General features: G+C 38.5%; 1 protein-coding gene across 8 annotated transcripts in view; it reads left to right on the forward strand.

Moving 5' to 3' along the window:
- MEF2A (myocyte enhancer factor 2A) overlaps nucleotides 1-24,357 on the forward strand; it is a 95,092-nt gene that overhangs the window by 64,696 nt on the left and 6,039 nt on the right. For 3 of the 8 annotated variants that reach the window (XM_058156835.1, XM_058156832.1, XM_058156833.1), the window contains exons 5-10: nucleotides 1,003-1,222; nucleotides 1,339-1,398; nucleotides 13,312-13,502; nucleotides 17,051-17,095; nucleotides 20,308-20,434; nucleotides 22,827-22,953. In XM_058156835.1, the coding sequence (XP_058012818.1) occupies nucleotides 1,003-1,222; nucleotides 1,339-1,398; nucleotides 13,312-13,502; nucleotides 17,051-17,095; nucleotides 20,308-20,434; nucleotides 22,827-22,953 (770 nt within the window). The remainder of the gene's footprint in view (nucleotides 1-1,002; nucleotides 1,223-1,338; nucleotides 1,399-13,311; nucleotides 13,503-17,050; nucleotides 17,096-20,307; nucleotides 20,435-22,826; nucleotides 22,954-24,357) is intronic. The other 5 variants (XM_058156840.1, XM_058156838.1, XM_058156839.1 and 2 more) reach the window with 2 other exon arrangements.

The following is a 24,357-nucleotide window of genomic DNA, read 5'->3' on the forward strand; positions in this document are numbered from 1 at the left end:
CATGTACTTATGTAATTACCCAAATTGTACATATTAAATCATTAGTTACTTAGTTTTGTCATGACATATAGTACCATTCAAATGCATGATACCTATCAGACTATAAGGAGAAAAATCAGCCCTAAGGGCCTTAAAATGCCAAAATTCCATTCAACCTAGGAAAAATATGGGAAAATTGATCTTTATATGCTTGGCTGTACTTAGAGTGGAATATATAAACTAAGGACTAAAAGCTTCATGTAAAAGATGAGCTTTGAGGAAGAATTTAAAAGCCATAAGGGAGCATTATAGATAGAGGGGCTTATAAAGTTTATCTACTATGTGTAGATGACTTTAGTGTAACATTCTTTCAAATACATTCCTTCCACAAGCTGATGTTTGCTCTCCCTCCCTCCCTCCCTCCCTCTCTCTCTCTCTCTCTCTCTCTCTCTCTCTCTTCAGACACACACACACACACACACACACACGCGCGAATACTGTTATAATATCATAACATACAGTAATATTTTATTAGCCTCTCGGCAACTTTTAAACTTTCAATGTATGAAATCAAATTTATGTTCAACTGTTAAAAAACAAGAAATAAATATTAGAGAATTTTTATGAATAGCCTACTTTTATCAGCATGATATTTCTGATTGTAGCTGTATAACTTACTGTTTGTGGGTTCTTTTTTTAAAAAAAATCCAATATGTTTTCGTCGTTGAATGTTTGCTTGAGTGTAACATGTGAATATCAATTAACCTATTTCATGTCCTACTTGCAATGTTGAATAAGCCATTTCTAAACTGATGAATTTGAAGGAATTATAAGCTCTTAACTAATTTTGAAACTTTTGAATAGTCGTATATAACAGATGCCAATACTTTGCATTAAACAATAATTATAACCAGTGTATTTTACAAATATCAAAGCTAGTATTTTAACACTTGATTGCAACTTAAGATTTCAAAAGTTGTACTTTTCTGTCTCACTTAATTCCCCTCCCCCCCTCCTTTCCAGCCTGGGTTGCCTCCGCAGAACTTCTCAATGTCGGTCACTGTTCCTGTATCCAGCCCCAATTCTTTAAACTATAGTAGCCCTGGGAGCTCTCTTGTATCCCCAGCCTTGGCAGCAAGCTCTACCTTGACCGATCCCACACTGCTAACTCCTCCTCAAGCTTCGTTGCATCGAAATGTATCACCTGGAGGTCCTCAGAGACCCCCAAGTACAGGTAGCACAGGTAAGGCTTATTCGATAAGTCTATAAATTCTTTACAACAAATTCCACCTTGTGCTACCTCCATTCAATATATAACATGGAATGTAATAACGTATTTTTTTTTCATTCCTTAACTAGGTGGAATGTTGACCACCACTGATCTCTCAGTGCCAAATGGAACTGGTTCTAGTCCAGTGGGTAAGTTTTAAAATTTTGTATTTTCACTATAACAAAAGGGCCAATTGGTTACCTGGTACGTGAGCGCTTTCTAAAGAAAGCAAAGCTTTCACAGAGAACAAAATTGCTTCTTTTTCTTGAAGACCTTTGCTTATTCTAGAATTGCCTTGGATTTGCAAGCTTTTGGATACCTGAACCAAAATAAGTATGTGTCTTTTAAAAATGGGTAGCTTAAAGTTTAGCCCATTGATTTTTGTAATATGAAGATAAGCCTTGTCTTCATTTTGATAGTTGGGTGCTTCTTGTGGGCCAGTGGCTTTTTGTTTTTGTCACAGTACAGGATGCATAACTTTTGTACATATTAATTAAGGAGAACAGCGATCAGCAAAGAGAAACAGAATCTGTGAGTTTGACTTTGAAGGGTGATTATTTTTTCCCTTGGTACTTGTTGACAGTGGGGAGGTGTGCTGTTTGCTTCAGTCAGTGTGGAGGCATCTGTGTTCCAATTCTCAAATTACCGGAAGATGGCACGAACACCTGCTGCCAATATTACTTGCCTACTCCTAGTATCCCTTAGTGGTGAAGGATCAGCTAGCCTGGAATGAAGAGCGTAGAATCTCTCCTGGGAAGGAGATTGATCCTTCCTGCCATTGATATTCAGAAGCAGGTCTTTGGGTGTATTTGCTGTAGGTCATGTATAGGGTTGGAAGTCCTTTGGAAAATACCATGTTTCCGAGAAAATAAGACCCTGTCTTATATTTTTTTGAACCCTGAAATAAGTGCTTGGCCTTATTGACATGCACTCAAAAGCCTGATTGGGCTTATTATCAGAGGATGTCTTATTTTGGGGGGGAAACAGAGGTATATAGATATATAAATGTAAAACTGAGGTTATGTTTGACCCATTGGATGTGGGAAATGGAATTCTTTAAAGCATTTTATAAAACTGATTGATTTTACCAACATTTTAGATCTGAGCCTTCTATATATCTGAAGCTATACTTCATTAAATGGTTATACAATGATTTGTTAATTCAAGCATCAAAAGCAATCAGGCCTTGAGTGTTTGCATATGCTTTGGGTAATTCTTACAACAACTTTAAATATACAGTAGAATTATTCTCAGATAGGAATCAGATATGGAGAGGTAATAATTTATCTTACATAGTTTAACGCTTATGTAACTTAGGTGAGATTTCAGTCAGAGCATCTACAGTTGCTAGTCTTGCAGAAGATAGTGGCTGTGTTAATACATGTTGCTAAGTCGTAACATGGTTGGTTTGAATTTAGCATGAATCCAGCCATTGTTGTTTGCTCTATACCCTGGATAACAATTTCATAAATGATTATTTGCCATCAATTAAATGTTTTATTCAGCAAAGTCTGAACATAAATTTTGGTTTGGTATGACATATAAATGGACATGATGGCTCAGTGGCTAAGATGCTGAGCTTGTCGATCAAAAGTTCAGCGGTTCAGCGGTTCGAATCCCTAGTGCTGTGTAACGGGGTGAGCTCCCGTTACATCAGGCAACATAATGCAGGTGGCCATGATACGAATCAGGAAGAAGTATATGCTCCCATTTACTTTATTATCCATATATTGCACAAGGTATCAAGATGAGCCGCAGTGGCGCAGTGGTTAGAATGCAGTACTGCAACCTACTTCTGCTAATCACCGGCTGCCTGCAGTTTGGCAGTTCGATTCTCACAAGGCTCAAGGTTGACTCAGCCTTCCATCCTTCCGAGGTGGGTAAAATGAGGACCCAGATTGTTGGGGGCAATAGGTTGACTCTGTAAACTGCTTAGAGAGGGCTATAAAGCGGTATATAAGTCTAAGTGCTATTGCTATTGATATCACTTCCTGTTGGGTTCAAAATTGTAGCTTAAAATTTAAATAACATTTCAGGCAGCACAGAGCTGAACTTTATACTAATTGGGAACATCACGCTGACCAAGGAAGGAGAAGAAGAGAGTGTGCTTTATGGGAGTCTGTTGTGACTTCTTGTTGCCCTATTCATTAGTCAGCCAAACTTCTGAATCTGACTGATAATTCTACTAGTTTTTCTAGCTCACCAAAAGTGCAGTTCTTCCCCCTTTAAATAGTTAAAGTTGGACCTAGAACAAAATTGGCAACCATTGAACAATGACTGGTAACATCACTGGCAGCCAACTGTTGTGAGTGAGTTCGATAGGAAAAGAAGACAAATAGGTTCTAATATTATAGAGAACTAACCCAGCCTTTCATATGGTTACTGTGTATAATAACAATAATAACAATATCACAAAAGGAATCCCACTCTATACTCAGACGTCCATTTCCTGGAATTATCAGATCACCGGTTCCATTTAAATATTGATCTTATCTGAATGTTACCCTGATAATAAATAATGCTTAAAATCCACTTCATGGTATAAAATGCGTTTATATTTTATTTATGATAAACCCTAAAAAAAAGGAGTAGGGAGCATGTACCCTCCGCCCCAGCTATTGCTAATTTACAGCCCTCGTCACCTCTCATCATTCACCTTGCTGCTTGGAAGGTTGTATTATTCCTTGATCATTTGGATGAAAGGTAATTTCAATCTGCTTTAAACATGTGCTCCGGCCCTGGTACCCTGCCAGCCATCTTCACCCTCAGAACAATCGGCATAAACATTTACATCAGCCTTGTGAATGAAGTAAAGGAGTTAATTGCAATTGTAAGGTTTGAGGAAGAAAAATAATTTTAAAATCGGGTGAAATGAAGTACTTACTTGAAGATAAAGTGGCAAATTCTATAGAGATAGTACTCAAATTGCGCCCCAAATTTCTATTACTGAGCAAGACAGTTGTTTAGTGTCCTATTTTATGACCCACTACACGGATGGTTTTAAGTTGAGGACTGCCTGAATAATGATGCCTTGCACTGTTACATTTTACTTGGTTACATCTGTGTCTTTGCTTGGAATATAAAACAGCAGGAATAGATTTCATCCATTTCATATGAAAAAGCCTAGCTAGATAAATGAAGTGTTAATACCACTTTATAATGCCTTGGTAAGGGCACACTTGGAATATTGCATTCAGTTTTGGTCGCCATGATGTAAAAAAGATGTTGAGACCCTAGAAAGAGTGCAGAGAAGAACAACAAAGATGATTAAGGGACTGGAGGTTAAAACATATGAAGAATGGTTACAGGAACTCAGTATGTCTAGTTTAATGAAAAGAAGGACTAGAGGAGACATAATAGCAGTGTTCCAATATCTCAGGGGTTGCCACAAAGAAGAGGGAGCCAAGCTATTCTCCAAAGCACCTGAGGGTAGAGTAAGAAGCAATGGGTGGAAACTAATCAAGGAGAGAAGCAACTTAGAACTAAGGAGAAACTTCCTGACAGTTAGAACAATCAATAAGTGGAACAACTTGCCTCCAGAAGTTGTGAATTCTCCAACACTGGAAATTTTTAAGAAAATGTTGGATAGCCATTTGTCTGAAATGGTGTAGAGTTTCCTGCCTGGGCAGGGGATTGGACTAGAAGACCTCCAAGGTCCCTTCCAACTCTGTTATTATGTTATGTTATGTTATGTTATGTTATTTTGTGTTGTGTTGTGTTGTGTTGTGTTATGTTATGTTGTGTTGTGTTGTGTTGTGTTGTGTTGTGTTGTGTTGTGTTGTGTTATGTTATGTTATGTTATGTTATGTTATGTTATGTTATGTTATGTTATGTTATGTTATATAAAAATAGATAGTTCAGGCAAGGTCAATATGGCTCATACATATCCTCCTAGTCTCTGGGCAATGATGCCACTGGAATTTGGTGATAGATGTAGAAGTATGTTGGTAAAATGAGGGAGAAAGTAGTTAAACCAAAACAAGCCTGTAGTAAGAAATCAGCTAGAATTGATGCATCCATTTTACATTAACAGCAAATACCTTCATTGCAGGATCCAATCTGGGTCGGTCACCAGGACCAGAGGTTTAGTCTTCCAAGCTTTCAGACCCAGGCTGGAGCCCATCCTCAGGGAACTTCTCTCTAGCACACACACTGCTAGAGAGAAAATCCCTGAGGATGGGCTCCAGCACGAGTCCAGAAGTTCAGAAGACAAAACCTCTGGTCCTGGCGAGTGACCCAGATAGGATAGCAATAGCACTTAGATACCACTTTACAGTGCTTGACAGCCCTCTCTAAGCGGTTTACAGAGTCAGCATATTTGCCCCCAACAATCTGGGTCCTCATTTTACCGATCTTGGAAGGATGGAAGGCTGAGTCAACCTTGAGGCTGGTGAGATTCGAACTGCCAAATTGCAGGCAGCCGACAGTCAGCAAAAGTAGCCTGCAGTACTGCATTCTAACCACTGCGCCACCATGGCTCAAGGATCCTGCAACATTAACCTAGGACAGGTATATTTGCCTTCATTTGTAATAACCTTGTTTTCCACAAATGAAAGGACAAGATCATCATTTCCTCTTATATCATTAGCATATAATTTACAACCTTTGGAAGGGGAAAAACATACTCAAACGCTGTAAAATGTTTGCCCTTTCTTACAAAAGCTCTTTCATACCTTTGGGCATCCAGGGTAACTTAGAAGAGCTCTCTGTTTGCAGGATTCGCTTGTCACTCGTTCTTTGGCTTGAATTGGCAGAAGGAGCAACGCTTCTGTGTTTGTAGAAGAATGTATCTATACCACCCCCAATAAACAATCCATCACGACTAATATCAGCCACAGAGTAGGAAAAGGTGCCATATGCTATGTCTAAATAACAAAGCTTAAGAAAGAGACATTTCATTTGGAACTTCACGGCATGAGAAATCTTTTCCCAACAAATGGATAAAAACCAGGCAGCCTTTTTTTTTAATAAAAAAAAGTCCTGAGTACTTCGGGAGAAGGGCGGTATAAAAATCTAATTAAATAAATAAATAAATAATATAAATTTTATTAAATTTTAACAATTAAATAGTTTACATTCAACTCCTGCGCATGACTATGACCATTTACATACCATCCTATTAGTGTTCTCCTATACTCTATATAATTTTACTAAATCATATTACTAATTCTAATTTGAATTTCTAATTCTTACTAATTCTACTATCTGTTATTTTTCCTTTTTTCCTATTTTCAACCCAATTATACCATTTCTCCCATATTACATACAAATCCGAATCCATCTGTCCTTTTAGTTCAAGTGTCATTTTGTCCATTTTGGCGCAATCCAATATTTTTTCTAATTATTAACTCTTCAGAGGGTGCATTTGAGCTTCTCCAACATTGTGCAAATGCCAATCATGCCGCCGTTGTCATATGTAAAATAATATATGCTGTTGTTTTTTCATATTTTGTTTTCATGATTCCTAAAAGAAAGAGCTCTGGTGCGCATTCTGTCTGGATGCCAATTACTTCCTGTATCCAACTATGTACTTTCATCCAGTATTTTTTTGTTTCGGAGCATGACCATCATGTATGAAAGAAGGTACCTTGCTTTTGTCCACATTTCCAACAATTGGGGTTTAAATTTGGATATATTTTTGCCAATCTAGAAGATGCCAAATACCAACGATAAAACATTTTATATTGATTTTCTTTGTATTTTGCCGATCTGGTTAATTTATAATTTTAAAACCAGGCAGCTTTTGAAGTCACTCTGATTTAACCTGGTTTTTGATTGCTAGAGATATGGTATTCAGGCAAATGTGTGTTTATGTGAACCAGATATTTGGTTCCGGTCCTTAGCACAAACTGCTTCAGGAGCCCATTGTTTTTGTTTTTATCAGAGAAACAGTTTAATGATACATACCATTTAATTATCAGTTTTAACAGTGGGTATATTTGTAAACTATAAAAGTCTTTTTTCTATAGTTTTATATTGCATAGGTTATACTACATATGCCTTTGCTTTTTTTTTTTGGTCAAATTTTAATTCATTTTCAAAGAAACACTAAAAGCTGAAGAGCTCTCCAGTCAGGTTTTTTTAATGTAGCAATATATTGCAATTTTATTGTGAAATACTAGGGTGGGATATAGAATTTTATGTTACTTTAATAATGGATTATTAAATAGGAAATACCATATTAAAAAGATTGAAGATAATAAATAGTTGAAGCTCTTACTATTTTTGGCTTGGGATTTAAATTATTTTAGAGGCCAACACCTCTTTCTGGGATAACTAATAACTGGTAGCAATACATGCTATTTGGTTTAACCTGGTGGACAAGTTTCTTTGAAAAGAAGTCGTCCCCCCCTTACATTTGTTGAAATGCTGTACAATCCAGTAGAGTTATTTTTAATACCGTATGAACATAGTTTTGTTAAAAGCACATTTTGGGGAATGATTAAGCTTGTCTCTCTGCATTTTCCAAATAGTTATCCAGATGTGCAGAGTTTGTGTTCTTCTCGTTCTTCCTTTTTTTGCATTTATACTTTAAAGGTGCAGATTATTGGCTTGGCTTGTGCACAAGACAGAGCTGGCATGGAAAGGGTTACTGCAGTTTCATTTGACAAAGCTCTCCCACAATTACATCATCTTACAATCATTATCTACCTCTGAACCCTAACCTTAAGCAGAAAAAAAAATCCATGCTTTGTTCTTCCAAATCAATTTATAATTGAATATTTTTGTTTTAACAACATGTTGCCTCTATTTAGAGCATCTTGTCGGGTACTGGAAAACTGGGACTTTTCTGTCTCCAAGTAGATTCTTGTGTTGTGAGGAAGTTGCTGCAACTTAAACAATTCACAAAGTCTGAGAAAAAGAGAATCTCTGAAAATCTTGAGTGTCCAAGGATAAATTGTATTCTGAGTCCTTCCTATGCCGATGCCTTATCTAGAAAATGGCTCTGGCTTTCTGGCACCGTGTCAGATGAATCTGCCTGCCTGACTAAAAGCTCTGCACAGAATATTCAGTCGAGAAAGGTCTTATGTTATGCCTTAACAGTGCCATGAAAGGGTATAAAATGTTCTCTTCCACTCGCAATCCCTTGTAAGAAGGGCTTCAGGAAATGATTGCATTGGGTGTGGAAGCGAAAGCAGAACAACTTTAACTCATGAGCTGCCTGCATACTCACGGAAAGAGTAAGACGGGTGTAGCATAAAAGAAAAGGGGACAGAAGAAAGATTAGCTCTGTGCACTGATGTAATTCTTGCGATAAACCAAACTGCTGAATAAATATTCATGAGCACGCTTGCTTTGAAGAAATCCCTAACTGCAATTAATGGGAGATTGCTTCAGGTATCTGTGCTTAGAGCTTGGTTAGACTTCTGAATAATACACACGTTCCAGGCAGTTGTTTACATTGGATGTATCCATTGCTGCCAAATTCTCTTTCTAATGTACTCCTCCATATAAACAGATTTGTGATGTTACCAGAAAATTGTAATGGACAATTAACCTCATTGGTAGATTCCTGAGTGAGTTAGGGCTACGATATTAGTGATCTTGAGTGCTGTATTGAATTAGCCTTGGTTTTAAACAGGTTGGCTGAGAGAAGTAAGCATGCGATGTATTTGGCCTTTTAAATGGAAAGGCCGGGCTTTCCTAAATAGATGTTGCAAGCTTCTATTACTCTACTTTCTTACAAGCTTTTGCATTCTGTGTAGAGTACTATACTTTGATCCCCAAATAATAACATATTGCGAGAGGATGTTTGATGGATTTTTGGTGATTTCTACTGCTGGAGGACAGTTGGGACACACACACAAAGTGCTCAATACTGTGAGGGGTACTTGTGTTTAGTTTCTCCCCCTGCTAATTGTCAACTCTTATGAGAACTGGAAGTCCATCAGTTTCTCTGCAGAGGTTCCCTTGGTGCCTGATCTTCTCCACCCTTTGTATCACATGCTTATCAGTTTCATAAAAACTGGGAAGTTGGCATGGTAGAAAGCAAGTGTCTACTTTTGGGATCTCAAAGAAGTTCTATAAGCTTTCTTAAGAATCAGAAACAATGGATGTCTATGGAGGTTCTTCATCATCCAGGTCCTGGTCATCCCATGGGTGCTTTTCCAAAAGGAAACAACCAGGTGACTGCAAAGAATATAATGTTGAGAGTCTAGAGTGCAGAGAAGAGCAACAAAGATGATTAGGGGACTGGAGGCTAAAACATATGAAGAACGGTTGCAGGAACTGAGCATGGTTAGTTTAATGAAAAGAAGGACTTTGCAGTTGGTTGCAGCCTGGACATTTGATAAAGGGATTAGATTCCCCAGCAGCCCTTGTGCAAACACACACATCACATTTCTTCAAAATTCAGAAGTTGAAATGTAGTCATGCTGCAAAATTTCAGAAAACTGATGTTCACCTCCATTTCACGAAAAAAAAAGGACTATAAATTAGTAGGTGGCTCCATATGCTCTGTTTACAAATATTCTAAGGAAAATTTGAAAAAATAAGAAATAATAAAGCCTAAAGGAAGCGCACACCGATAGACTGAGCTACTAGTCTCTCTCGTCCTTATGAAAGACAGCAACACACCTGAAGGGTGCTATGATGAGACAACTTAATTTAAGGAACAATATGTAAAATCTGCACTGTTGGATGCAGTAGCTCAATCTATATGGAATTTTCTAAGATGCCCACATCAACTAATTTTATAACAAACAGAGAGCACAGATGGGGGTTAGATGCTTAGCATCAATTTCTTAAAAATCAGTTGCATGTGTTATGTAAACACTGCCTATCAGTTGATTGTGTGTGCCAACCAGTCTTCTGTGATTCTTCATTTTTGTCTCAGGTCCAACCATCTGTGTGTCTGTGCGTGAGTGTTTGTGTTTGTGTGGCCAGAAACAAATGTTTGACCAGATTCCCATCTTTTTTAGACTAGTTAAAATTACTGTGTGTTCTTCCACATGGAAGATTATTTACAATTTGTACAATGCAGTTGCTAAGTTACAAGCACAGTACAGTTGTTCAGACATTTAAAATTGCTTTTAGAAAGATGAAATGGTAGCCTTATGGTTAAGATGTTTATACGTATGAAAGTGAAAATAGGATTAATAATAACTAAACATCATAAAGGTTTGTACATAATTTAGAAGAAGCACAAGATATGAATAGAATTACAGAAGAGACTGGCTGGGGAGAATGATCCAGTAACATTTAAGCATTTACTATAAACTAAATGTGTTTCTTAAGTTTGCTTATTGTTGTTCATTTCCTCTGACCCTTGCAGAATTTGGGATGCATTGTGATAAGTTCTTTAAAATTCATACTAAGATACGAATAAAAAGAAACCTGCATAAAAAGGAAGGGTTGGTTGGGCTAGGGAGTAAGGTTTACACTGTAAACAATTGTGTAGATTCAAAAAAGTAGATTAGTCTTTCTCTTAACTGCAGCCACAAAAACCCCTCTGGATTATTTGTTCTGTTTTGAATTAACCACAGTTACTTGTAATAGCTATATATAGGCAAATGTGTAGTTAACTACGGTTTGCTCAAGACAACCTAGTGTCAGGGCATCGGTTAAATTCACCATAAAATTATGAGGCCGAAGTTCAACAGCTTGGGCTCGTGTTCTGTCTCCTTTTTTCCACTGTTGGGTCCAACTTGGTACTGCTTAGTATTGCTTCTGAATCCTAAAATGAAATTAATCTTAACTGTGATTTGTTAAAACCATTCAGATTCACGTGACATTACACATCATGTTGAACAAGCTATGGCAATGTGATTCACACAACTAGCTGAGTCATGAACTGTCCTTTTCATAGTGGCCACAGTCTTACATGCCACTAAACAAAATAAGCCATATTAGAGCATTGTGTGTACGTGCTGTTTGTGTTCAGACATGGGACAGCTGTGGTTCAATATAATGATAACACAGTATAAGCGAAGCATCTCCAACCTGGTGTTTGTCAAGCTTATCGGAGCCAAACATTTATGAAATGATTTTAATCTGTGAATTTGGTATGACTTCACTTTTTAAGGCGATAATTGCAAGACACCATATTAGAGAAAGTTGGTCTCAGATTTTTGATGTTTAAAAGTACTGGCTGATAGGAAAAAAAACTTTCTGTATACTTAACATGGTATTGTGTGAATCCTCCCTACCTACTTGTCCAAATAAAATTAAGAAAGATAACTTTTTGTACAGCATGATATGCAAACAATCTGGGATTATATTTTATTTATCGCTGCACATGCAATCCAATATGGGCAAGTGTTTTGTGGTTTTGAAACAGTTTTCCAGGATTAGGACTGCATTAAGAAACATGTATGCCCTGAGCACTTTTATATTCATAGATCCTTGTTACAGCAGTAATCCAAATACTGAGGGTTATGAAAGTATTTCCTGGACCTATATTTGTTAGTGACATTGATTTTTATTTATCCAAGTGCCCAAAGTAATATTTGCAGTTCAAGCATCCAATATAGTGCATACATATGTATAAACGTACCATGGCAACTTGGAGTGTTCCATTTTCTAATCAGCTTAATCAACCTTTTCTAGGTTACTGTAATCTGTACCTTTCCCCCTAAATTTTGGTATTCTCACTTAGCAACAATTAGTACTTTTTAGTCTCTCAGTCACATTCTTCAAGGCGTGTTTTGGGGGTTCTCCCCTTGTTTTTTCTCCCCCTCCCCCAAATTAAACCAGACTAAACAACTAAACAACTATGGGACGCGGTGGCTCAGAGGCTAAGACGCTGAGTTTGTCGATCGAAAGGTCAGTAGTTCAGCGGTTCGGATCCCTTGTGCTGCGTAATGGGGTGAGCTCCCGTTACTTGTCCCAGTTTCTGCCAACCTAGCAGTTTGAAATCACGTAAAAAATGCAAGTAGAAAAATAGGGTCCACCTTGGGGGGAAGGGAACAGCATTCCGTGCATCTTTGGCATTTAGTCATGCCGGCCACATGACCACGGAGACGTCTTCGGACAGCGCTGGCTCTTAAGCTTTGAAACAGCACCGCCCCCTAGAGTTTGGAGCGACTAGCACATATGTGCAAGGGGAACCTTCACCTTCACCTTTTTAAACAATTAAATAACAATAAAAAGCCTTCCACAATTAATTAATAAATCCTGATTGGGGATGGGGAAAAAAGCATGGCAGCAGTTAATTTATTTTCTGAGCAGGAAATTTGGTATCTTCAAAGAGTTTTTGTGATTTGGTGACGACATTTATTCAACCATTATTCTTGTTTTTTGTGCTGCTGTGTGTAAACAGCCCAGGAGAGGCAAGCATTTTTCCATACCCACCCTTTCGTATATCTCCCATTCTGTCTTATGAGGCTCCTTGACCCATTTGACTTTTTAAAAATTTCTTCATTAGAGGAGATTTTTTAGAAAGTTGGCAAACTGCAAAGTGACATTCCGAGACTTGCACATTGCCTTTATTGGCAGCAATGCCTTGGGGCACCATAAAAATCAGAGATAATATAAGCCAAGATCTACTTGATAATAATTCTACTACCAGCCAGAATGTTGGCTTGTAGTTGTGTGAGAGGGTGAAAGACCATTTGTTAGGTAAGGCTGATAAAAAAGAATCTTTAAATACTGTCTAAAAAAATATATACAGGAGAACATCCTTCTCACCCACCGTTCCATCTCCTTGAACTGAAGTATCATTCCCCGAAGCGTGGTTCTTCCTACTTACTGATATTTTTTGACACTTGTTTCTCCGACATGGTATTGTTCATCAGTACAGCTGTGAGTTGCAGATTTGAAGTTTTGAAGGGTGTGCAGTTGTGGGTTCTGGGCTGTTAAAACCTGTCACTGTTGGACACCATCTAAACATTCAGAACATCACAATCATGTCTTGAAACTGAATTTAGAGAAAAATGAAGTTGTCTCGCAGGCAGTTTCTGTACCGCTCTTGATTTTTATCCAAAGATAACCTCTAAAGTTGTATCTTCGTTAAGCTCTCATAAAGCAATAATTACAAGAATCACCTGTTTGTATACTCATTGACAAAAGCATCAGTATAGTTCTCTCACACCTTTTCCCTTTTTCTTTACCTCTCACCTTAGGAAACGGTTTTGTGAACTCACGAGCATCCCCAGGTCTGCTTAGCAGCACCGGTGGCGGGAACAGTTTAAGCAAAGTGATGCCTACAAAATCTCCTCCACCTCCTGGTGGGGGCAACCTTGGAATGAACAGTCGCAAACCAGATCTCCGGGTTGTCATTCCTCCGTCTAGCAAAGGCATGATGCCTCCATTGGTAAGGTGTTCCTTTGACTACTTGGGCATGGACTGTATTCTTAGAGGGATTAACAGTACAGTTCTACAGATGAAAACGTTGTCTCAAATGCTGCTTTGATCCCATATTTGAGGATACCTTCAACAGCCGATCATTAACCACCGTAGTGGCACAGTGGTTAGAGTGCAGTACTGCAGGCTACTTCTGCTGGCTGCCTGCAGTTTGGTAGTTCGATTCCCACCAGGCTCAAGGTTGACTCAGCCTTCCATCCTTCCGAGGTCGGTAAAATGAGGACCCAGATTGTTGGGGGCAATAGGCTGACTCTGTAAACCGCTTAGAGAAGGCTGTGAAGCACAGTGAAATCTTTACAGTCTAAGTCTAAGTGCTATTGCTATTAAGAATTAGTACTACTTTGTCGGGAGAAATGATCCATGCTAGTTGGTGTGCTTTCTCTCTCCTTTTCTTTATTCATGCATATAAAGCTTTCAAACTACAGGTAGTCCTCAACTTATGACCACAGTTGAGCCCAGAATTTCTGTTGCTAAGTGAGACATTTGTCAAGTGAGTTTTGCCCCATTTTACGAACTTTCTTGCCACAGTTGCTAAACCAGTCACTGCAGTTATTAAATTAGTAGCAGTTTTTAAGTGAATCTGGCTTCTCCATTGACTTTGCTTGTCAGAAGGTCACAAAAACTGATCACATGACTATGGGACATTGCAACCATCATAAACCAGTTGACAACCTTCTGATTATGTGGCCATGGAGATGCTGCATTGGTTTTAGTGTGAAAAACTCACGTAAATAAAAAATTTTCAGTGCCATTGTAACTTCAAACGGTCACTAAATGAACTGTTGAGGACTACCTGTAGTTAAAACATAAAATAGGATCTTGGGGCTCTTTTAATCCAATCTCTTGCTCAAGCAGGATATCTTTTTGTTGTAGGCAAGAAGTCTTTTTACTCTAGACTTCTGCTATCTATCACCTTACCATCATGACTGAGAATTCTGGGGAACCACCTGAAACACATTATATGGGGAAAGTGCTCTTAGTAGTAAACATGAATATGACTTGGTAGTGGTTGCTCTGAAATGTACCATATTTTTGTATTATTCATGCCATTCTTTATGTGTATAACTCCATGGGTTGACTTCGATAAGTATCATGTTTCAAAAATATTTCAGGGTCTAATTTTTCAAAATCCCAGCACTCAAGAGGAGTGGCCTGTCCTTTGTTTTGTTTGCATGAATGCTGCTAATTACTCATTTTCTTGGCTGTTCATTTGCTTTTTATCTAAAAGGGGACTTGAATTGATTAACTTCAAAGGCAGAATCCAGCCTAGGCTGTTTTCTTTTTTCAATCCAGTGAAACATAGTATGAATAATAATAATTTAAAAAAATGCACTAACATTTCTTAACCCGGCTCTATTAAATCATTCCCACACTTTCTCCCCCTTTTCATTTGTATCAGTTGATTTGTTTGTCCACTTGAAGTTCATTTTAAACGCACAAAACTACACGAAGAAATTCCCTGCCAGTACAGATCAGAGTTATCTGTAGCCCTGCTTTCTTGTTTCACACTGCAGCCAACTCGCTTCTTCTCAGAGGCTATGAAAACAAGAGCCCTCCCCAATTCCCCATCTCCAATTCCCAGCACTTAATCTTGAAGAGCACTGTTGTCAGTTAGATATAAGCACCACAGATTTGTTCAATTCTTAAAATTCTAATGGATAAGCCAATGGTCACCTCTTGTGGGAAGAGGTTTGCCACGATCTGTTCTAATGCAGAACAATTTTATGTATATATTCAAGGTTATAGCTGTTAGGGGCCTTTCACAGGTCTGCACTGAGGCAAGCTGATTTCTTTTATCAATGTAAATGCGGTTGCTTTGCATATAAAACAATTTCCACTCATAGGAAAAAGTGAAGAATTATGCAAGGCATTGGAATCTTGGCATAGCATCTGAGCTAGAACCAAGAATTGACTCATAACTTCAGGCTTTACTTTCTCAAGGGGTAGACAGATGACAAGGGGGGTGTTGAAGCTTAACTTTTGACCTTGAGCCATCTGGTCTGTGAAGGGTACCATTTGTCAGCTATGCAGTTTTCATTTGCTTTTTTCATTCTCACAAAGCAGGCTCTAAACTTTCAAATTGTTGCTATTTATCCTCATTTGATTAGGGTTTGAAGTGGAACTTAGTTGATTCACTATTTTTTTTTTTTTTTTTTGCACTCCCTGCAATCTGGGATTGCCAGCTGCCAAATTGGCTTAACTGAATTAACATGAATTCTGCTAACCATAATAAATTAAATGTTCTGTGTCATAATAACGCAAGGGATAGTCCTTGACTTGCGATTGCAATAAGGAACAGAGTTTCCGTTGCTAAATGAGGCAGTTGTTAAATGACTCACATATGATTTTATTACCTTTTTCGCCAGTTTTTAAGTGAATCAATGTGGTTGTTAAGCAAATTTGGCTTCTCCCATTGACTTTGCTTGTCAGAAGCCAGCTGGGGAGGTTGCAAATGGTGATTACAGGTAGTCCTCAATCTACAACAGCTCATTTAGTGACCATTCGAAGTTACAATGGCACTGAAAAAAGTGACATGATCGTTTTTCATCCCCATGGTCATGTGATTTACATTTAGATGCTTGACAACGGGTTCATATTTATGACGGTCGCAGTGTGCGTGATCCCTTTTTGCGACCTTCCGACAAGCAAAGTTAATGGGGAATCCAGATTCACTTTTTTTTTTAATTTGAATTTATATCCCGCCCTTCTCCGAAGACTCAGGGCGGCTTACAATGTGTTAAGCAATAGTCTTCATCCTATTTGTATATTTATATACAAAGTCAACTTAATTGCCGCCAACAATCTGGGTCCTCATTTTACCTACCTTATAAAGGATGGAAGGCTGAGTCATCCTTGGGCCTGGTGGGACTTGAACTTACAGTAATTGCAAGCAGCTGTGTTAATAACAGACAGACTTAGTCTATTGAGCCACCGGAGGCCCCTTAAACAACCGTATTGCTAATTTAACATCTGCAGTGATTCACTTAGCATGAAAATGTGGCATGAGAAGTCGTAAAATGGGCAAATTAACAAATTTCTCACTTAGCAACGTAAACTCGGGGCTCAGTTGCGGTCGTAAGTCAAGGACTACCTGTACATGACCCAGGATGCTGAAGTCATTGTAACGACCTGCCAGTTTCCAATACCCAAATTTTGATGATGTGACTGTAGGGATGATGTAATGGTTGTAAGTGCAAGGATTAGTCATCAGCCACTATTTCTGGTGCCGTTGTAACTTTGGTTGGGTAAAGGAATGCTTGTTAAGTTGAGGACTGTAATTTGCTTATACAGGCTCTAGACCAGTTGCAGGTAAAATCTTTGTCAATCTGGCTAATTTAGGCTTCTTAAATAATGTTGTTATGCCTGATACTCTATGTAAATTTAAAATACTAGGGAGGCTAAATATAGCCAGCTTTTCAAGCCCAAACGTGACTCTTTCATTCTGAAATACAATCTATTCTTAGTAATGCTATTATTCCTCTTATTTGCTGAGTACAGTCGGAGGAGGATGAATTGGAGTTGGTGAGTCTGGGTTCTTACTTGGTATGAAACATCAAAATCCGAAGAGCTTTCATGTCAACTATGTATGTAAACCATACCAATGTTCCTTTTGTCACGGAGGAAAAAATAATAATTTAAGGGGGCTCAATAAACCTTAAACAAGGGAAGCTTTTCCTTTTAATTGAAAGGGGAACATTGGAACCAAACCTCTAACAGCAACATCGGGGAAATACCCTTAAATGATGATTTGCACAACGGCTCAGATACGTTGGTGTTTTGAGAGAGCGATTTGGCCTACCAAGTTCTACAAATACTGAAACAGATTCTTGTGGCTGCTGCTTTCCTTCTCGGAGATTACATCACTCCTGATGAGCTCACCATGCTGGAGATAAAGTTAATTTCATGCTCTACAAGAGAAGGAAGCCACAAGGGGATTCCCTGTTTACCAAAAAGAAACTACAATTGCAGGCTGTCTGTTTCTAGTGGAAAAGGCTTCCTCTTAAGAAGACTTTTTACAAAACACGTATGATGTAGTTTCTTTTGTTTAGCCTTTAAAAAAACAACAACTCCTAAAATAATGCTTCTCGGCATTACGGCAAATCTGCATCTTGATAAACCTGCATAAAGGACACAGAGAACAAGAATTTTGATGCTTTTTATCGATTAATTTAAACCCAATGAGTTGCTGATATGGGGCTTTCTATGCATGACAGCATGGTTCGTGTGTGTGTGTGTGTGTGTGAGTGTGAGTGTTTCTATGTCTTCTGAATGCATCCAGTTACATAGTACATTGATGTTTTTAGACAAAAGTATCATGTCTAATATATCCAGTGTGCTAATTTTTCTACCTAATCGTTTTCACATACATTTGAAAAGCTAAAGAGTTAAACATCCGCTTCAGTCAGTCGATTATATTGAAGTGACTTACAAGGAACAGTAGACCAGTGCTTTAAAAATAAACGCAGGAAAATTGAATATGTACCCCTAAAATTGTGGAGCAGACATAGGGCATAGGTGGTCCTGTAAGTAGCTTGGTCATAAGCCTTATAAAGCTTTATAGATGACCATAAGCAGCTTTCAGGTGACCTCGGAGATACAGGCAGTCGGTAGTTTCAACCAAGGGGTAAATGTAGGGCATGAAAAAAAGGCCCAAGTCACTGTTGCTCGTTCTGCTACTTTCTGGGCCAGCTGCGATTCCAATGCTGTGTTTGTGTATAGTCTTTTGAAGTTGAACCGTCTTGAATTTGAAATGCCTGGCTTGATTCTGAAACAGTTGTTTCAAGGTCAAAGCAGTTGTTCCATATGTAACCGGCTGTCCTTTTGGAAGCATTTCAAGCTTCTGTTCTGAGCTTGAAACACTTCCGGTTGTCAGGATGCACCTACCTCCAGATGACCCGTCCAAACCGCTCTTGGTTCAGATGAAGGAGAAGGAGGAGGAAGAATATTAGGGGAATGCTGATGGCTCTAAATCTTCTGCTGACTGTACCCAAAGGTTTCATACAGGAATTAAATAGCTCTGGAGACAAGTATTTCAATAAGACTATCAGTGAGCTGAACTACAGTCTCCCAGTGTCTTTTCTGGGGAATTAGTCTGTAGATAAGAGTAGAACCACTGCATAATCCAAAGCTATTTCAGGAGAATATAGTGATTTCACAAAAGAACAACAATTGCCATTATCTCCTGATAAAAGTTGTCCTTCAGGACAATCCAGAAAATTCTGACCCCCAAATCAACAGATGCTAAAATGAGTGTAGATAATAACGACCATCTTGTAAGAACATCTGTAGTAGGATGACCTTGTTGATTACATTTTTAAAAAAAAATAATTTGATTTCTTCAATGAATTGAGGCCTTTTATTTATTGCCCTCTATCAAATTATACTTTTTCTTGCAAAGTTTAGGGACAGGAAACTCTTTTCCCATTTTTCATCTCAACTACCCCCTATTTGTCAGCCTTTTAAGATATTCCCATTTCACAGATAGAATCTGAAAAGATTAAGGGTTTCTCTAGCAAGTCACAAGATACATTTTGCTGATTTGTAGGACTGTAAGCAGGGATCTCCAACCTTGGCAACTTTAAGACTTGTGGGCTTTAACTCCCAGCTGAGGAATTCTGGGAGATGAAGTTCACAAGTCTTAAAGTTGCCAAGGTTGGAGAGCCCTGTTTACACCGTACCACATGGTTTCCAGTTTAAATTAGCTGCACTGTAGTTGAAGCACTATGAATTGCACCCGACCAACACAAAATGGACACCCGTAGGTTTGCAGTGATTCGTTCAAATGATGCCTGTGTATATTTACATTTCTCTTCCCATAAACAGTGTCCTAATTATTATTTGCATGCAAATTGCATGGAACCATTTGTTGTAAGTTAAAGGGCATGTCAGCTGAATTTTTTTCAATGTGTCAAAATGTATTTTGAAGGAGCTCTGTTTTCCTATACAAGGGTAAACATCAATTTGTATTTTAGCATTTACAGGAGGAGAGTGCCCTCTGGTGGCATCACAGCTTCTTAATATCAAGCCAAGAAAAAAAAAGGATGAGACCCCCCTCCAGACAATTAAATCATTTAGCATTGCAATGAAACCCCCAAAACTGGTTCAAGCTAGGCCCAGGAAAAAAAGAGATTTTAAATGTTGTGGAGCCTTGTTTTATGAATATGGCATGCTTGGTCTACCATGGGCCAACTTTCCATGTCAATTTATCCTATTGAGTATGATGTCATCAATATAGCAATTTGAAAGGACTGGAATTCAAAAAAGATAATATTGTGGCAAGGAAACAATCCTAGGAAGACAAAGTGTATAGGAATGAGTCCAAAGGCAGCATTTTGTCTTCCTATCTTGAGTAAATTGCCATTCTAATCATTAAATCACTATAGTTTAATTAATCCCTGAAACACGTCCAACTGTTATTCTAGTTGAATGTAAAAAAATAAATTAGAGCCCAGTTCCTTTAATGGATGTGCTCAGAGGCTGAACAGCTGCAATGGGTATAATCTGGACTCATTCGTCGAGGTGGAAGTTGAACCCTGTTCCAATGTTCAGCCAAATGATACCTTTCAATTCTATGACTCTTCCCTAGTTTAAAAAAAATGTGCTTCTTAATTACCTCAATGGAGATTGATTTAATATAAAAAATGTACTGGAAGAAAAGAACCTCAGAGTTGTATTTGGCCAATGCATGTCTGAATTCACTTCAATGCACCTTTGTTTTGTTCGACCACTTTCTTTTTTCTGGTCACCATTCACAGAACACACAGCGGTTAAGTAGTTCTCAGTCCACGCAACCTCTTGCGACACCAGTTGTATCTGTGACAACTCCAAGCTTGCCCCCTCAAGGACTGATCTATTCTGCCATGCCTACAGCTTACAATACTGGTAAGTGACATATTTGTTGGCTCTTCATCTCTCTTCTTCTGTTTTCTTAATGGCTGCCACATTCAAAGGATTCTAAGCCTTTAGGCAATCCTGCCTTTGCAACATTCAACTGTGGCCAACAGAAGTCACAAGTATTGAATTATTCCTCAAAATTATGTGCTGCTCTTCATAGAAATCTAAATCTTTTAAACTAAATGATCCAGTTTAACACATAACGAATAGTGTTAAATACATTAAATAATACGTTTAAAAAACCACAACAATCTTAAAATTAAATCATGTCTAGTATACGAGAGAGGTTTGATAAATACTGCAGGGGGAAAATTATGATGGAAGAGCCAATTCGTTGTGGTGGTTAAACTATCAGGATAGAGATTTGGGAGACATTTGAGTCCTGTCTTAGGCATGAAGGTGACCTTGAGCCAATCACTTTCTGTCAGCCCTAGGAAGGAGGCAGTGGCAAACCTTCCAGTGGTGAAATGTAAAATTTGTTACTACCGGTTCTGTGGGCGTGGCTTGGTGGTGGTGGGTAATGTGACTGGGTGGGTGTGGCCAACTTTTTTTTTTTACTTTTTTACTTTTAAGAGCACTTTTTCTACAACCTCTTCAGCATTTTTTCTACAACCTCTTACAACCGGAGAGGTTGTAAAAAAATGCTTTTAAAAGGCTCTGACGATCCCAGCTGAGCTACACGATCGTCAGAGGCTCTTTTGTTTTACTTTTAAAAGCATTTTTTTCGGCTGAAGAAAAAATGCTTTTAAAAGTAAAAAAAACACACAATCCTCTGATGATTGCGCGGCTCAGCTGGGCATGGGGGGGGCAGGGATTTTTGCTACAGGTTCTCTAAACCACCCGCTGCCATCGCTACCGGATCACATGATCCGGTCCGAACCGGGAGCATTTCACCCCTGAAACCGCCTCTGAAAAACCTTGCTAAGAAAACTGCAGGGACTTGTTCAAGCAGTCTCTGAGAATCAGACAAAATTAAACAGGGTGGGGGGGAAGAGAATATGAGATGGGCTTAATAAATTTTAGAGAGGAATTAATTTTGGGGTCTTTATCTGAAAATGTATATAGCAGAATCTCTAAAACAGGAAAATGAAGCAATTATGCTTTCATCCCACAGTCAACGTTATGATTCCCCCTGATGTGTGTGAAACAGTGCCTGGTTTACATGCTTGGAAATGTCTATGTGCCCATGGAAAAAACTGTCTAGCTAGCACCAACTAATAGATAGGAAAAAAAATCAACATTGCAGCATAAATCATTGCTCTTTCACAGGAACCCATTTTTATCCCAATTCTTTCCCCAAGAGGCAAAAGGATATATTAAGAGAACAGTATTAGAAAGTGATTAAGTGCTGAAAAGTGTTTGCAGCTCGCTCTCCTTCCATATGTGAGAGAAAAAGCAGTGACATCATGAAGTGAAATAACTTCCTGCATGTTAATCAGAAGTGACAGCTATTTAAGCCCTGGTTTTAAAAACCTAATATTTAAGTTCCTGAATCAAACCCCGGAGACATCTGTTCCATAAGGCTGCAGGGGAGCCCCACCCCACAAAAGTGAGGATGTGGGGAATCATTTCTCCATTACTTCTGGAACAATAATTAGACAACAGCTTTAAGTACTCTTCAGTTTACTTACCATTAATCTTCAGATGGGCTTCCTGAACTGTATGCATCTTAACTGGTATTCTTTACTGTTGGTTTCCAGTCTCTTCCCTTCTCACCTCCTCCATATCCTTCCTCCCTCCCGTCCTTCTTCCAAAAGCAGCAGAGACTTAATTTCTGAAGTTTGTAAGCTATTTGGAGAGCTTTTTGAAGGTTTAATTGCAGAGTAAATGATACTTTAAATAATGTTGCTAATAAGATTTGAATCCTTGGCTGTTTTGCAATTCACAAAATTGTGTGTAGATATAAACAAATTGGATAGGGTGATCCCTCTGGGTTTGCTCTTAAAGGAATTATCAGGACCCTGTTACTATTTGGAATAATCTTGGTTTTTCTTGTGGGAGTCATCCTGAATTTCTTGTGTAAGAGTTGTGTCAAGGACTCTGCATCTGCTCTCTGCTCATAAATGAAAGATGGTCTTAACAGGCTTCCTATGTTTCAGCATCTCAAATAACCCGTCTGTACACTTTCCTTGAGCAATTATTTTTTTTAAAAAAATGAACTTGAGAGTTAATCCTTAGAGATGGGGGACAAATTAGTTTGGCTTGCGTCTTCATACCAATTTACCTAATCTACAAAAGTAGTAAATAGGACCTCACAACTGTTTTAGCTGTTAGCAATCAGTCTGTGAGGTATAGAAAAAAAAACCCCAAAAACAAACTGTATTAAGTTTGCCACAAATTCTTAATACAAAATCCCTTGTATTTTTCTCTCCTGTTTCAGATTACTCCTTGACTAGTGCAGACCTGTCAGCCCTGCAGGGGTTTAACTCCCCAGGAATGCTGTCATTAGGACAAGTTTCTGCCTGGCAACAGCATCATCTAGGACAGGCAGCTCTCAGCTCTCTTGTGTAAGTAAGAGACCATTCGTGCAGCTTCCTTGGATTCGCCGTCTTAGTCCCAGTGAGAAGCCTCTAAGCATGTTTGAATTGATTCAGTTCAGTGCACTGTTCTTTACTTTCTAGCTTTTAGTTAGTTGGATGCCCATGGTTGTTTTCTTGGGAATAATGCCAATTTATGATTTGCAAAACTCCTGCATTTTTGCAGGTTTAAGGAAAAATCATGTCCCCACAACACTAAAAAGATGTTGAGACTCTAGAAAGTGTGCAGAGAAGAGCAACCAGGATGATGAGAGGACTAGAGGCTAAAACATACGATGAATGGTTGCAGGAACTGGGCATGGCTAGTCTAGTGAAGAGAAGGACCAGGGGAGACAGGATAGCAGAGAGGAGGGGGACAACCTATTTTCCAAAGCACCTGAAGACCAGACAAGAAACAGTGGATGGAAACTGACCAAGGAGAGATTCAACCTGGAAATAAGGAGACATTTTCTGACAGTGAGAACAACAACCAATGGAAGAGAAGTTGCCTTCGGAAGTTGTGGGAGCTTCATCCCTGGAAGCTTTCAAGAAGAGACTGGACTGCCATCTATCAGAAATAGTGTAGGGTCTCCTGCTTGAGCAGGGGGTTGGACTAGATGACCTACAAGGTCCCTTCCAACTCTGTTATTCTATTCTAAAATTCCCAAAGGAAATCTTTTATTCCTTTCTTACCCTGTCACTCTTCAGCATTTTTCTCTTCATTTCAAAAACAGCCAAGAGAAATGGAGCAGCCTATAATAATATTTTTTTGTAAATTGCCAGAGGCCATGAAAAACAAGACTCTAGTTTTTTTACAATTTCCAGTAACTGGATTAAAATCAAAATTCTTAACACATTCATTTTGACTCAAAAATTTAAAGAGCAGTTTGGAAAATTACAGTTAGTCCTCAATTTACAACCATCCATTTATTGACTGTTCAAAGTGATTAAAATGCAGGTACATAATTCTTCAGTTACTATTCCCATTCTAATTCATTTGAAATATCTGTAAGAAATACACGGGATATAATATGTGGCAGTAAAGACCAGTTACTGATAGAACTCCACTCATGTTTGAATGAACAAATGACTAGCTTCCCACACTGCCCTAAATCATAATCTGATTTACTTCCTTTGGCTTAAAGGATAAGTCCACCCAACCTGGTGTAGTATATTCAGCCAACTCTGCTGATGAATGTTAATTGATTAATAACGACACGCAAACCAATTTTTTTTTTTAGACTAGGTCTCCATACTTGAAATGTTTGGAGAATCCCACAAATAACACAACTGGATTTTAGAGGAACTGGGCTTGTTGTCTCCCTGTTGTCACATTTGCCCTTTGTCTTCACTAGTGATGCATTTCATTCACAAACACACACACACACACACACT

This window comes from Ahaetulla prasina, chromosome 13 (assembly GCF_028640845.1).
Source record: "Ahaetulla prasina isolate Xishuangbanna chromosome 13, ASM2864084v1, whole genome shotgun sequence".
Taxonomy (NCBI): domain Eukaryota; kingdom Metazoa; phylum Chordata; class Lepidosauria; order Squamata; family Colubridae; genus Ahaetulla; species Ahaetulla prasina.